The sequence below is a fragment of the Dermacentor albipictus genome, chromosome 1, assembly GCF_038994185.2.
Source record: "Dermacentor albipictus isolate Rhodes 1998 colony chromosome 1, USDA_Dalb.pri_finalv2, whole genome shotgun sequence".
Classification (NCBI taxonomy): domain Eukaryota; kingdom Metazoa; phylum Arthropoda; class Arachnida; order Ixodida; family Ixodidae; genus Dermacentor; species Dermacentor albipictus.
The window spans coordinates 399,417,802-399,430,387 of NC_091821.1; the positions used below are offsets into that span (position 1 = coordinate 399,417,802).

At 43.6% G+C, this 12,586-nt stretch overlaps 1 protein-coding gene across 4 annotated transcripts in view; it reads right to left on the reverse strand.

The window, feature by feature from the left end:
• Positions 1-339: 339 nt before the first annotated feature.
• Positions 340-12,586, reverse strand: part of LOC135918780 (leucine-rich repeat flightless-interacting protein 2) — a 57,381-nt gene continuing 45,134 nt past the window's right edge. For all 4 annotated transcript variants that reach the window (XM_065452480.2, XM_065452479.2, XM_065452481.1 and 1 more), the window contains 8 exons: positions 12,160-12,330; positions 10,516-10,608; positions 10,324-10,420; positions 8,826-8,875; positions 8,509-8,629; positions 7,233-7,312; positions 5,260-5,364; positions 340-3,092 (listed from right to left, as the gene is read on the reverse strand). In XM_065452480.2, the coding sequence (XP_065308552.1) occupies positions 2,991-3,092; positions 5,260-5,364; positions 7,233-7,312; positions 8,509-8,629; positions 8,826-8,875; positions 10,324-10,420; positions 10,516-10,608; positions 12,160-12,330 (819 nt within the window). In that variant the 3' untranslated portion in view covers positions 340-2,990. The remainder of the gene's footprint in view (positions 3,093-5,259; positions 5,365-7,232; positions 7,313-8,508; positions 8,630-8,825; positions 8,876-10,323; positions 10,421-10,515; positions 10,609-12,159; positions 12,331-12,586) is intronic.

Consider the following 12,586-nt stretch of genomic DNA (forward strand, 5'->3'; position numbering starts at 1 on the left):
AAAGCTGTCACACAACTTTGTTAGTACAGTACTGCACTCTGTATCGTGCTACATGTGCGTTTGTGCTACCGTTGTCATTGCAGTCATTACAATCACCATTATTCATCATTGTTAAACTCCACTTCTCCATTCCTTTTTTCCCAGTGCCAGACAGCTCACCAGAACTTAGATTCATGTGAACTTCTAAGGTGTTTCTTCATAATAAATCTTTGTGTGCTAATCCTAATGTTCCATTTTAGGTTGAAGTTTGGCTGTGCTCTCTGATGCAATTTCTTGCGCTGCCATCCAGTAGGAGCTTCGCAACAGCCAAAGAAACACTCAGCAGACAAGAACACAGTGTGCAGCTTTTTTTTTTTTATTTGCTCAAGTGTTCACACGCTTCACCTAAGTTGCGTTGTTTGAGCCATTTCTCAGTTATTTCAGCAAGATGAACTGTGTCAGAGTGGCGGAAGCTATCACCTTGGCACAATGGCCACTGATTGTTAACCTATACATTCGGTCAAAGTTCACCCTGCAGAGTATCCAGCAGTTGAGAGCAGGGGGGACCATGCTTTCAGGATAAAAAGAGAAAGCCTCACTGCTAGCACGCCAAAAAAATATGTGCACACAATGTATTTCGTACACCCATCATTTTACATTGCTTTTAGGAAACTTTGCTCATTTTTTTTTTCTTATGGTAGAAAGGAAGCTACATTGTACTGCTTTGCGCTGTTGAAAGGACAGGCAGGTGATGTAAGAGGTGAATTCCTTTACTGGCATCGCAGCAGTAGGATAAGTTCCAAAAAATAGATGCAGCTTCAAGGATACTTTCTTACAGCAAACTGTAGTTTGCCTTGGCCTTGTACTGCAATGTGGTAATACCCAAGTCATTTGACAAGTATGGCAAACAGCAATATAAGCACTTTTTCATTTTTGAGGAGGAGAGGCTTTATACTGCAACACAGTCACCATTGACAGCTACATCGAATTAGCTTTAAAATTTTCAATTTGATCGAAAAGGTAGTGCTTGCCTTTGCCATCAGTGCTAGGGGCTACTTCACAGCCCCTGAAAATAAAGAGCTGCAAAACATTACCAGCACCTCTCATCTTGCCAAAATTCCGTCACAATGGGCTAGAGTTTGTGAGACGAATAATGAAAGGTAGCACATACAGTTAAGCAGAGAAAGTGGATGAATAAAGGGTTAACAGAAATGGGTCATTGTGATGTTTGTTCATTACCAGGAAAGTCTCTTGTTCACAAGTGAAGGGATGTTCCTTGCAAACACTTGCTGAACACAACGATGTGTCATTTCTTGCTACGATTTTAGTTTGTCCTAAGTGAGATATCTCCAAGCCATGGTGTTGTGGAATGAAGCGTGGTGCCACCTAATAAAAATTTAGTAAACTTATCAAATGACTTGTAAGCTGCATATGAGGAGCACAGACCTAGTAATGCACCAAGCTAACGTGAACACAAATTCAGCCTCAAAAAATAAAAGACAAAGACTTGTTTGCACAAAGAGCCCCGAAAGGTTATTATTAGAGGGCCCACTGCATAACCAAGCCCTTTATAAGGACACTCTCTCTCCGGATTTTAGGGCAAGGAAAGCTCAAAGGCAGTTCAGTAAGAGGTGGAGGGAAACTGATCAGAGTTTGAACATCAGCAAAGCCAAGTGGGTGACAAGCACAAAAGAAAAAATCGGCAAGTAATTGGCACTCGTGGGAGCATCACAGCACTGCAAACATTTAAATCCACTGTCTCGTCTCGTGCCCTGCTGGAAATAAAAAAATAAGGCAGCCTTAACATGTTCATGCACTTGGCCCAGTGGCCATAGATATTCACTTCAATAAAAACCTTCAACCGATGCCCAAGGGCATGTGCGTCCACACCCACTCTAGTAAGGACTTCTGGAAGCACAACAGAAAGGTTCATGCACTGCAGAACAACAAATGAAACTGCACACCAGCAAGGAAACTTGGGATGTGTCCAGACAATGTAAACATGCTCGATTGAAATGTCAGAAAAACCGAGCAACATATGTACTGCTGGCCATGTTGTGACGCTGGCAGAAACATTCTCTTTGGCTTTTCTTGGAAAAAAAAAAAAAGGTGAAAGCAGCAGAAGTAGACATCTTTATTGCATGCGTGTGTGCAGTTCACTGTCTCTGCAGGCCTGTCATCAGATGGTGAGAATCGCATACACTTCATTTAAGCTTGAGCTTCTGTTTCGCTGGACACAGGTGCGTAAATGGGAGAGGGCCAGCACACCATGGGCAAAAGGGACCCATGCAACCCACCAGTTACAACACAAAAAAAATTGCATCTGTGAACCACGCGAATGCAGTGCAAGCAACTTTTGCGTGTTGTTACACACAAACCACCACAACCACATTAATTCCCTCAAGTCTCGGAAACATTTACGCAGAATTATATTACCACTAATAGTTTATCGTCAGTGTTTGTATAAAATCCAGCTGCTGGAAAAGTTCCGAATGGTACACTAGCCCATGGTCACATCTACGGGACGGATATAGGCCAGCCATTTGCCTACCGTCGTGGTCACTGGCCTTCGAGAGTGTTCGCATGCGGCCATTGTCTCCGACGTACAACGCTGTGCATGTCGCAACTTTCACGACACTGTTCATTGCCACGAGGATGGGAGCACACCACTCGGGAAACAAGATATGGCGGTTTCTGTGCGACTCCCTGCCTCTGGATATGTACAGGTTTCTAGACAAACTGCAGGAACAAACTATATTTCACAGGCTCTTTCTCCACTCCGAACCCGCACGCAGCATGGTTGATGGCTCGTTATTAATGCCCGAAGGCGCTGGCAGAGCCCACCGCAAGTGGAATGCGCCTCGTTCGCAAGCCTTGCGTTATGCAAAAAGTGGAGAGCACAGGGGTGCAGAGGGAGAAGGAAGGCAGAGACCGTGTGGTAATAATAAGTTAAACCTCTACAGCCCCTGTACGCAAGCTCTGGCCAGCACTGGAGACGTTGCGCTCTGGAGTCACTTGAGGCTGTTCCGTGCTGACTTGAGTTTGTCGATACGCTTCTGAAGGTGCTTGTTGGCTGTCTCCAGCTCTTCGATCCTGGCCTGAGCCTCTCGACACTAGGAGAGGGTAAGGGGGACAAAGGCAAAATAGGCCTGCTTAGTTGCGCCTGACTGACAATGTGAGCAGCCGAAGCCATGCTCGCACGTGTGTCAAATAGGCTAGAGATACACGATGCAAAACTTGCAATATTATAAGGGTGCAGAGCCATTTCACAATTCCTTGAAGAGGCTTTCAGTTAGCTGCGTTGGCCTGCTTTAAGAGCCTTCTTGAGCACCTATGGCTATGACAACATTAGTACATTCCCACGTGCTTATAACAAAATGCTTCATGGCATAGGAATCAACTCACAGGCTACGAATGGTTAATTATGAACAGTAAATCCCACACGCAAATTATGCAGCTTCTTCATGAAGAAGGCCTGGACATATTTACTTAACTATGACATACTGTATGGCAAAACGTGCATAAAAAAAAGACTGTCTTCAGAACAAACAATGAAGGAGTAAGCACAGTATAGGATGAATGATGCTTAAAAATGCCATGTGGCCGTTTCCTTTTTAGCCATGAATTGCCTACTTTCTTAAAAGCTGGCATCTAACAGCCTCCTATAAGCTTTTTACAAAAGTTTTTAGGTGAGGAAAGGCTGCCTGCACTAATCTAGAATTCGCTTTATGTGGGGCCATTGTAACAAGACTCAACTTGCAGCTTCAGCACAAGAACTCGAGCCTAAGCCTGGCAATTACCAAACTGATAAAATGCAGTTATAATGTACTCTTAATCAAAAATGGAAGATTGTAACATTGAAGTGTCCGAAAATGAGTACAGTAATACCTCGTTAAACCGTACCCGCTTAAAAAGTAGTTTTGTTTTAAAAGTAGTGAAGTCAAATCCCCAACTCAGCGGCGGTTGAACATAATGTGTTTTGTATCCGCATAAACCGTACCAGCTTTTTGCGTACGCGTCGGTTAACACGTAGTGTTTCCACTTTTCATCCCGCAAACATGGCGGTGCATCATCTCCATCGGATGGCCCGGCAGAACAAGCCTCAGAGATCGGAACAACGGCCTCCAAGTGCCCTGTGCATTTGCGCGTGAAGCCACATCAACATCATTTCGGCGCCATGCCAGAGAGCATTGTGGCATCGTGCAAGCGGGGACTCGCGTCATGCCGAAGCTCGGATAAAAAAGACGCCGGGTGCTCAGCATAGAAAAAAAATTAGACATCATTCGTGCTATCAAACGTGACACGAAGAAGTCGGCGCTGGCACGCGACAGGGATCTGCTGTTGACTACGGTGTGGGGCATTTGGAACGCGAAGAAGTTGCTCAGCAGCGCTGCTGCGACCGCAAAGAGATGTTGGCTACGAGGTTCGACTTTTCGCCATCGTTGCCAAAGTGTCGACTAGCTACAGTGATAAGAACGACACGGAAAGCGACAGCATGGGCGATTCAGGCTCGACAGTGGCAGAAGCTGCACATTACATCAGCCTCATGAATGCAATCGTTGCGACAAGAACAGCACCCCGCAATGAAAAAGGCACCCAGCAACTTCTGCAGCGCTACTGCGCACGTGCACGGAAAATACGTAATGCCAACGAGGAATCTGCCGTGCGAGTGTTTGCCAAGAAGAGGGGGCTGGCTGAAAAGCTGGCACGCAGCTTCGGTAAGTTTAAGGCCGCTGTCGCTGCTGATAGGCCGCGGCAGCATCAAACGAAAATAACACTTTTGTCGCGCGTAGTAAATAAATACTGCATGTTTTTTTCCCCTTTCGTCGCACCGTCTCCAAGTTCCGTTTCTGACAGGTAAGTGGGCACGATCTCATGCTATTTCGGTTAAACAGTACTACCACTTGGTATGTACTTTTTCCGAGCTCTGGCCAACTATGGTTTAACGAGGTTTTACTGTAACAGAGTCTTTCATCCTGTCGTATTCAACACTGAGCACGTGCTTGCTATGAAAGAGCCTGAAGAAGGTTACAAATGCTGATAGTGCACATAAGTTTACACTTATGCTTATTTCCTTTTTTGGCTAGTCAGGACAGACAGAGGAAATAGAAAAACAGGATCAACAGTCACAGCTGCATCATCATATTTTTACATGCACTTCTGATGCATTCTGACCTACGTAGTTCCCATTAATCTGTACGATTCAGTTCGTCCTTTTATCACTGCTGTGTTACTTGCAAACACACAATCAGACGTCTGCACTGCCAATGACGTATTCACCTCTCTCTGGAGTTTGCGCTTCTCAGCCTTCAGGTCGTCTTCAAGCTTCTCGGATTCCTCGAGCGTCGCCTTGAAGCGCAAGACCTGTGTCTCAAGCCGTGACACCTGTGGAAACAAAAAACCACGTTGTAAGACAGGAGTTCGAAACTTGAAACGATGAAGAGGAGTCAAACAAGGAATGTTGCCTAAAGCCAAGGGGACTTGTATTCATCCCCTTGCCGTAGTCCACTTGTCAAAACGTTGGTAAAATGACATTCCTTGTTCGACTACTCTTCATCAAGCCACACTGTAGGCAGCTTTAGCTGTCCACATATCTTGCCCCTTGCAACAGTCGCTGCACCTCATTTGAGTTGTTGAAACACGAAGTTGGTTTAGAGTGATAAAGCACCCTTTCAAAACTCAATTTGTATTACTTTGGCATAAAATATTGATCATTACTGGTGAATATCAAGGATGAACTTTACATTTTTAATTCTGTGGCCCGATCGAGCCATGAATGATGGCAGTGCATTAGGATTTTCACATGTTTTGGCAGTTCCTGTGCAGGAAAAATTTCTGATAGCTGGCTGATTGCACTTGCAACAGCTCTCACACAAAGCGTAAGCTTTCTTTATCGACAAACACTCTACTAGCATCAAGTGGACCATGTCAAAATGTATGGAATTACCCGGAGCTGGTGCTGCAAATGCAAGGTGGTGTCCCCACCAATTATCTGCTCATGGTATAGACTAACCTTCCAGGGAAGGGTAGGCTGACAATATAGCCATACTTAGGAGTTCCCTTTAGTTTTCCTTTAGGTGGCAAAGGAAATATGGGAGTTGGCTTTAGAAATAATTATGATATCCTTCACAAAAGTTGGGAGTAACACAAAAGTAGTGAGGGTAACTTCTATAGATTTTCTAAGCATATGCTGCGTTTGCTGCGTTAACAACAAAGCAAAGGCTACATCAATGACTTTAAGGTGCATGCAATTGCCACTGCAATATAAAGGCTCAAACAAAACTGGTCATTACATTCACATGCAGAGTATTAGGCAAACCACACCAAGCATGAAAAACGGCCACAACAGCAGGACGAGGCAGAATCTCCTAATTATAGTAATGCCACTTTAGCTGCAAAAGTGTCCACAGCAGAAAGTGAGATTGCATTCTCACATTATTTATGACAGAGCTAGCACAGAATTCTGCAAACAGGCTACCGCCCCCCCCCCCCCCCTAATTCAATGCTGTGCTTGTAAAAGTAAAGGCATATCCATTTTGTGGCTTGTTATAAGCACGACTGTCAGCTTCAAGAGTGCTTTGGGCATGAGCTTGGAAATCTTACTCGTGGCAATTTGGATGCGTGGGAAAGCTAGCATGTGGAATTTCACATGAGGTCTAATGGTGCTTGTATGCTGAGAATTATATTTTACTCGAATAGAATTTACACATCTCACATGAGTAAATGTCAGGCTTGATACAGTGTGTACACAATAATACAGACTCAGATATTTCATGCTTTTGATTTAAATTCAGCAGTTTCCAAAATTTTGGTTGTATTGCTATGTTTTCTTTCGCCCTGTGCTGCAGTGGGCGTGTGGGTCCCAAGCACAGTATTCCACGAAAGGAAAGTCTCATCCATGAATTTTTAGGCAACCCTTTGTGTGACACTTTCATATCGACTCCTGAATGTGACACATTCATGTAGACTCTATCTTTTGAGTGAAGGAGTTACTGCACTTTGATAATGCTGCTCGTTAACTGCTGAGCTAACCTTTCACTATTGGCCAATCCTAGCGTCTACTCACAGGCAATGTAGTGGAAGGGTGCTTGACAACCAAATGCTTATTGCACTATTCGCACAAAAGTATTGCAAGAGCATATTGACCACTGAAGTTTAAGGGACAGCACTGAGCCTCTCCAGTGGAGTTGAAAAAGAGGTTGGAGTTGACAGGTGCAATTGTGAATATATGAACATCAGTCCTCACTACTCACACTGCTCTGGAGTGCTATGTTCTCCTGCTCTGCCTTGCGCAGCCTGTACTTGTAGTCATCGACCTGCTTGTTGGCTTCCCCTGTGCGAGAGAAAGGCATCACAGTGGCTCAGAGAGAATGCACGCATTAGCACAGGATGGACCTTCCTATGGCAAAGTCTATCTTTTCTGGAATGTTTAGTGACCCCAAAATGAGTGACCCCGACATTTTAAGTTGGAACAGCAAGTTTACAAGTAACCGCTAGTGCTATCATGAGCCATGGTGACTATTTTATTGGGTAAGCTTACCAGAACAATCTTCAGCATCACGTAACACAGCTGATGTAGTGCATGTCGCAGTGTTCTCATTTCTGCACTACGTACTTGGAGCTTTGCAAGTAAAATGAACAACAGTTCTGGCACAGATATGCAGTTTCACAACCCTGCGGGAATTGATGAACACAATGTGTTCAGATATGCCTGTGGAACCTGGGCTGTGCACACGGGTGAAACTAATCTCTTCAATTATGCAAAGCATGCTTACAATGCACTTTGATTACTGTTTGATGCATTAGTACTTCTCATCATGCATTGATAGTGCATACCTACGGACCAATACAATTTCTTGAGCAGCTAAACACTATGGCAGCTCTTTTGTCAGTTATTTTCGTTGATGTTAAAAGCTGACATATAATTTTCAGATAATTGTACGAGTGCCATTTCCACATATATGTGTATGAGAGATTTGGTAATTCCCACACTGTCCAGCGAAAATGAGGTTTGCACACTGCAGTGTCGCCTGGGACCTGGGTTCGGCAAAATGCAGGATCACCAAGTTGTGGGGACAGATTATGAATGAATTAGGAATGCTTAGGCATGATGTCTGGTGGCTGGTTCACCTCAAATTTCACTAGCTAAACATAGCTGGGACATCATTTCGTGGGCAGTCAACAGAGTGGCACTCGCATGGTCTATGAACAAATAGTGCAGCAGAAGCACAACGATTACTGGGCAACACTGGCAGTGATGAATTCTTTCAAGCTCATTTTCATCAGTGTTTATTCCTGTTAACTTAAGCTGTAAGTATTGTGTGCCACAGCTTCATTACACTCTACGATCGTTACGGTGGTTACTTTCTTGTAGTTCATGCTATTTTTCTTATAACCTACAGTTACACAAACTGGGACCAAACTTGGGAGCGGGTTTAACTCTGGTCTTCCTATGTGGTAGGTACCACAGGTACCTATCAATAGGATGTGCAAAAGGGTGACATAGTCTTGATGCAGCTAATGACTCACTTTGCACTTCAATGAGCCTCATTTCAGGTCCATTGGTCTGTGGGCCATGCACAACTGAGATCTGCTCTAGTCGAGTCACCTTCTGCCGCTCCTCAGCCAAGTCCAACTGCAGCCGATTGATCTGCAAAGTGCGGGAGCATTGATAGAAGCGAGTCAAATTGAACGAATCTACTTCCAGTTTGTAATTTTGCCAAGCAAGAGGACAAGAAAGATAGAGTAATGGGACACTACAGATTAAGTTTTCTTCATCAAAGCACCAAAACTTGACCATGTATTTAGTTAAAAGCAGCATGCAGTCTGGCCTTCACAATGCGCACCTCATCTTGAAGCTGCTGCTTCTCTTCTGCGAACCGCTTCAACCGGACATCTGTAAATGCAAAGAAAAAAAAAAGTGTATAGTTTCATGCCAATGTCCCAACATTTTCAGAGCTTCTTAAAGCAGCAGCTGTGGCTTCAATCTTGAAAAGCCAGTTCAAGTCATCTCCCTTCCCAAACAAATACAAATTATTTTATTAATAAATGTTAAATAACAGGATTACCTTTTGCTGATGTAGAGTGCCAGCGATACTGACATGCAATGAGGAATGAGGGTAGGACACAGTAGGAAAATGAGACATGGGTGAAGATTCCAGAAAAATGTAGAGAATGTGAAATTACAGAGCTAGTTGCAGACCAAAGAGACAATCTTGTGTGGCAAGAAGGATTAAGGGAAAGAAAAAAAAGTGCACAAGCGCTTAGCATAGCTTGTGAAACCTTTTATAGTCCTCCCTCACCTCATTTGTCTCGTGCTAAGACCAGCAAAACATGTTGGCACTCTAAAAAATACACACAGAAACTCCTCTGGGTGTTGTCTATATATGCGTAAGCATTGTGCCACTTGATCAATTCCATGCAACCTGGTGTCATAATCAATGTTATGAAACTTGATCAGACCAGTAAAACAACAGCGCTGCAGTGACATGAACTGCTGTGGACAGTGTCTCAAATTGAATTGATGACACAAGCAAACTACTGCAGGTGGCAGCACCAGGTGTGCTGATGACCTCCTGATCATTATAAGCCATTATTGTTCTTTAGAGCCTTAATCCATCTGCGTTGAACCAGTATCAACCGTGATCAACCGTACTCCAGCTATGGCTTCATATGGTGTGGTTGTGCGGGCCCTATTTTGAAAGTGATCTGTGATGGGGACAGAGTGCGCTGAGTGCTGATATCTTCATGTGTGCTGTGTTCTCGCCGCTTAGTTCACGCTGAAGCGAGGCAACACGAAGGTAGATTCGCTTGCTGCTGTGGGCCTTATCTTGAAAACGATCGTCTTACGTGATGGATGGACAGGTTTCCTCGTTGGGTAGGCATAGAATGCTTACACATTTAGGAGCTTGTAGTTTGTATGCATCTAAAATTTATTTTTCTGGGGCCACTCTGCTGCAATCACGTCATTACTGCAATGTAGCCCTTATTGAAGCCTGCAGGTCAATCTGAGGTGACAGGTTCCCCCTGCAATGATATTAGGAAACCAGCCTGATTGTTCCTTCATGCGATTTGCTTGAGCGAGCCAACGCATTTGTAGATTTTTCAAAGAATGACATAGTACAAGTATGTGGCTGTACTGTGATACCCGACTCAGTTTCATATAACCATATTCACATTAAATATTGAAAAAAAAAAAAGGTCTTTGACTTTGGGAGCCTTTTCAACTTCCCCTTGAGAGCAGAACCTTCCAGCAGTCTGCTCATGTGGAAACTTGGGAATGAAAGAATTGATCAGGAAATGAACCTTTGTTGATTACAAGGCAACTAACTTTCTGTTCCTCACCTAAGGAGCCATGTCCTGCCTGGTCAAGAAGCTCGGCTGCCTCCTGTGTGACCAGGTCTGGACCATCTCCATTTTGCACCAGCACTAGGCCGTTTGCCTGCACCAGTATAAGTTAACGTCATAAGTCAACAATCATAGTTCCTAGTGTCTTTGATTTCTTGTTAACTGAAATGGCTTGGCGAACACACGCACCTCAATGAGCTCATCTCGTTGCCGAATGCCCTCTTGCAGCAAAGTGTTCTCTTCCTGCAGCTTCCGCAGATCCCTTTGTAGCTGGTCCAGTGCCTGTTGCAATGAACAAATGCACATGACATTCTCTTGTTCATTAAACAAGCAAGAATCAGGGGAACTGACAAGCTCAATTTACCAATAGTAACAACCAAATCAAATGACATACAAGAATGGATGCTTGATCATATTAGTACTCTGTCTCTGTCTCTTAGTTCCATGCAGCACTGTGGAAGCTATGGGTGCCTTGACCAATCAGGAGGGCAAGCACATATAAAGGTATCGGTTCACACTCTGTGCCATATAAAGGTGTCAGTTCTTGACCGTGCAAGCACATTTGCAATCCTCGCAGCCTTGGCATTGCTGTGTGGAACTATAAGAGCAGAAAAAAAAAAAAAAGAAAGAAGGCATGGAGCTCTGTGGTGTTCAGTTTCAGCTGTCAATATGTAAAAAACACAGACAGATGTCTGTGTTTTTCAACATATGTTCCGAGTTTCAGCAACCAAGTGAAGTCAGCATACAATGAATTTAAGGAAAACAAAGGGGAAGTAGCTGTGTTTCTTTTCTTTTTTTGAAATTGAACTTATATATAAACGACAATGAAAAGGGAAATGGAAGTACAAGGAAAGGACAACTTGCTGTTGATGTTGCAAGGTAGTCAGTGTGACAAGAGCCAGTGAATTTAATGTCTATGCAGGAGAGGCAGCACAGCATTTTGTTTGTACTGCATATGTTGTATGCTAAATACAGTGTCTTAAAAATTCATGCAGCACTTTCTCACGACACAATGAATAACTGTCATAGCAAACCAATTGAAACAAAATCGCACATTCGTTTAGATGTTTCACTTCTGGAAGAACTACTCCAATGCTTGCTTCAGCAAGGAGGATTACTTCAAAGAAAACTGGATAAGTGGTTTTCTAATACATCAGGTACAATTATTCTCAGCACTTGTAAAATTTCACTGTTTAGGCACCAACTTTATTACTGTAAAAAGCAGCTAGTGAAGGCCAAGTGTATTTGAGACACCTTCAAAAGCTAATGCCCCACCACTGGGCATCAGTATAAAAGTTATTTACAGCATATATTTTAGTGCAGTGACTGCTTTGGAGGCATGTGCGTTTGGAGCACAATAGCACTGCGAGCCCAATTATGCTCGCAGACAACTTTTCCGGGCAATGAAGGGAAAGCTAGAAAGGCAAAGTATAGATGTGAAAACAATTCTTTAAAAAAATTCCAGTCTCATTCACATTTGTTTAGGCCAGGGAACAGAAAACAAACACGCAACAGCATTTGTATAAAATAAGACATAAAATACACTACTTAGTGTTCAATTCGAATTTTATTGTTTCTCTTTGCAAATTGGAAACCATCACAAGTAGCCAGCAATGCTGATTCATTATCTGCTCCAAGAACAAATGCACAGTAGCTACACCTCCATTGCTCTCCGTTCACTGTCACAGAAAGTTGCCCACAGGTCGTTCGGCTTTCCAAGTTTTGGCTTTAAAAAAACTATGTTCAGTTTCTATGCTACAGGAAGCATAGAACTTCAGCTACACACAACAGCACTCTAGTTGAAGCTACAGAGAGAAACCTCACAGCTCTTACCCGCGACTTGTCCCTGTGGTCCTTCTGCACATGCAGGAACTTTTCGGTAAGCTCCTCCATGTCATCCTTGAGTGTGTCCACATGGTAGGCCAGCGCGGTGCGCTCGTTGTCCAGCTGAGCATTGCTGATCATGGCCTTGCGGAAGTTCTCCTCGACATCCTGCAGCTGATGCTGCACATGGAAACAGCATCTTTTTGCTATTGGCTGAAACAAAGCTAACCAGTCAGAAGAAAGGACACTGCAATCAAATGCTGTTGTTACTGCAATACAGTTGTTGCAGTCAAGTTTTGCATCCGTAGGCCTATAGTGATTCATTTCCATTCTATTACAATAATAAATAGCATTACTTAAGAAAATTTGTCCCTGAATTATGACAAATTCTTAATGCACTTGTGTAAAAGCCACACTGAAGCAACAACTGCTCCAA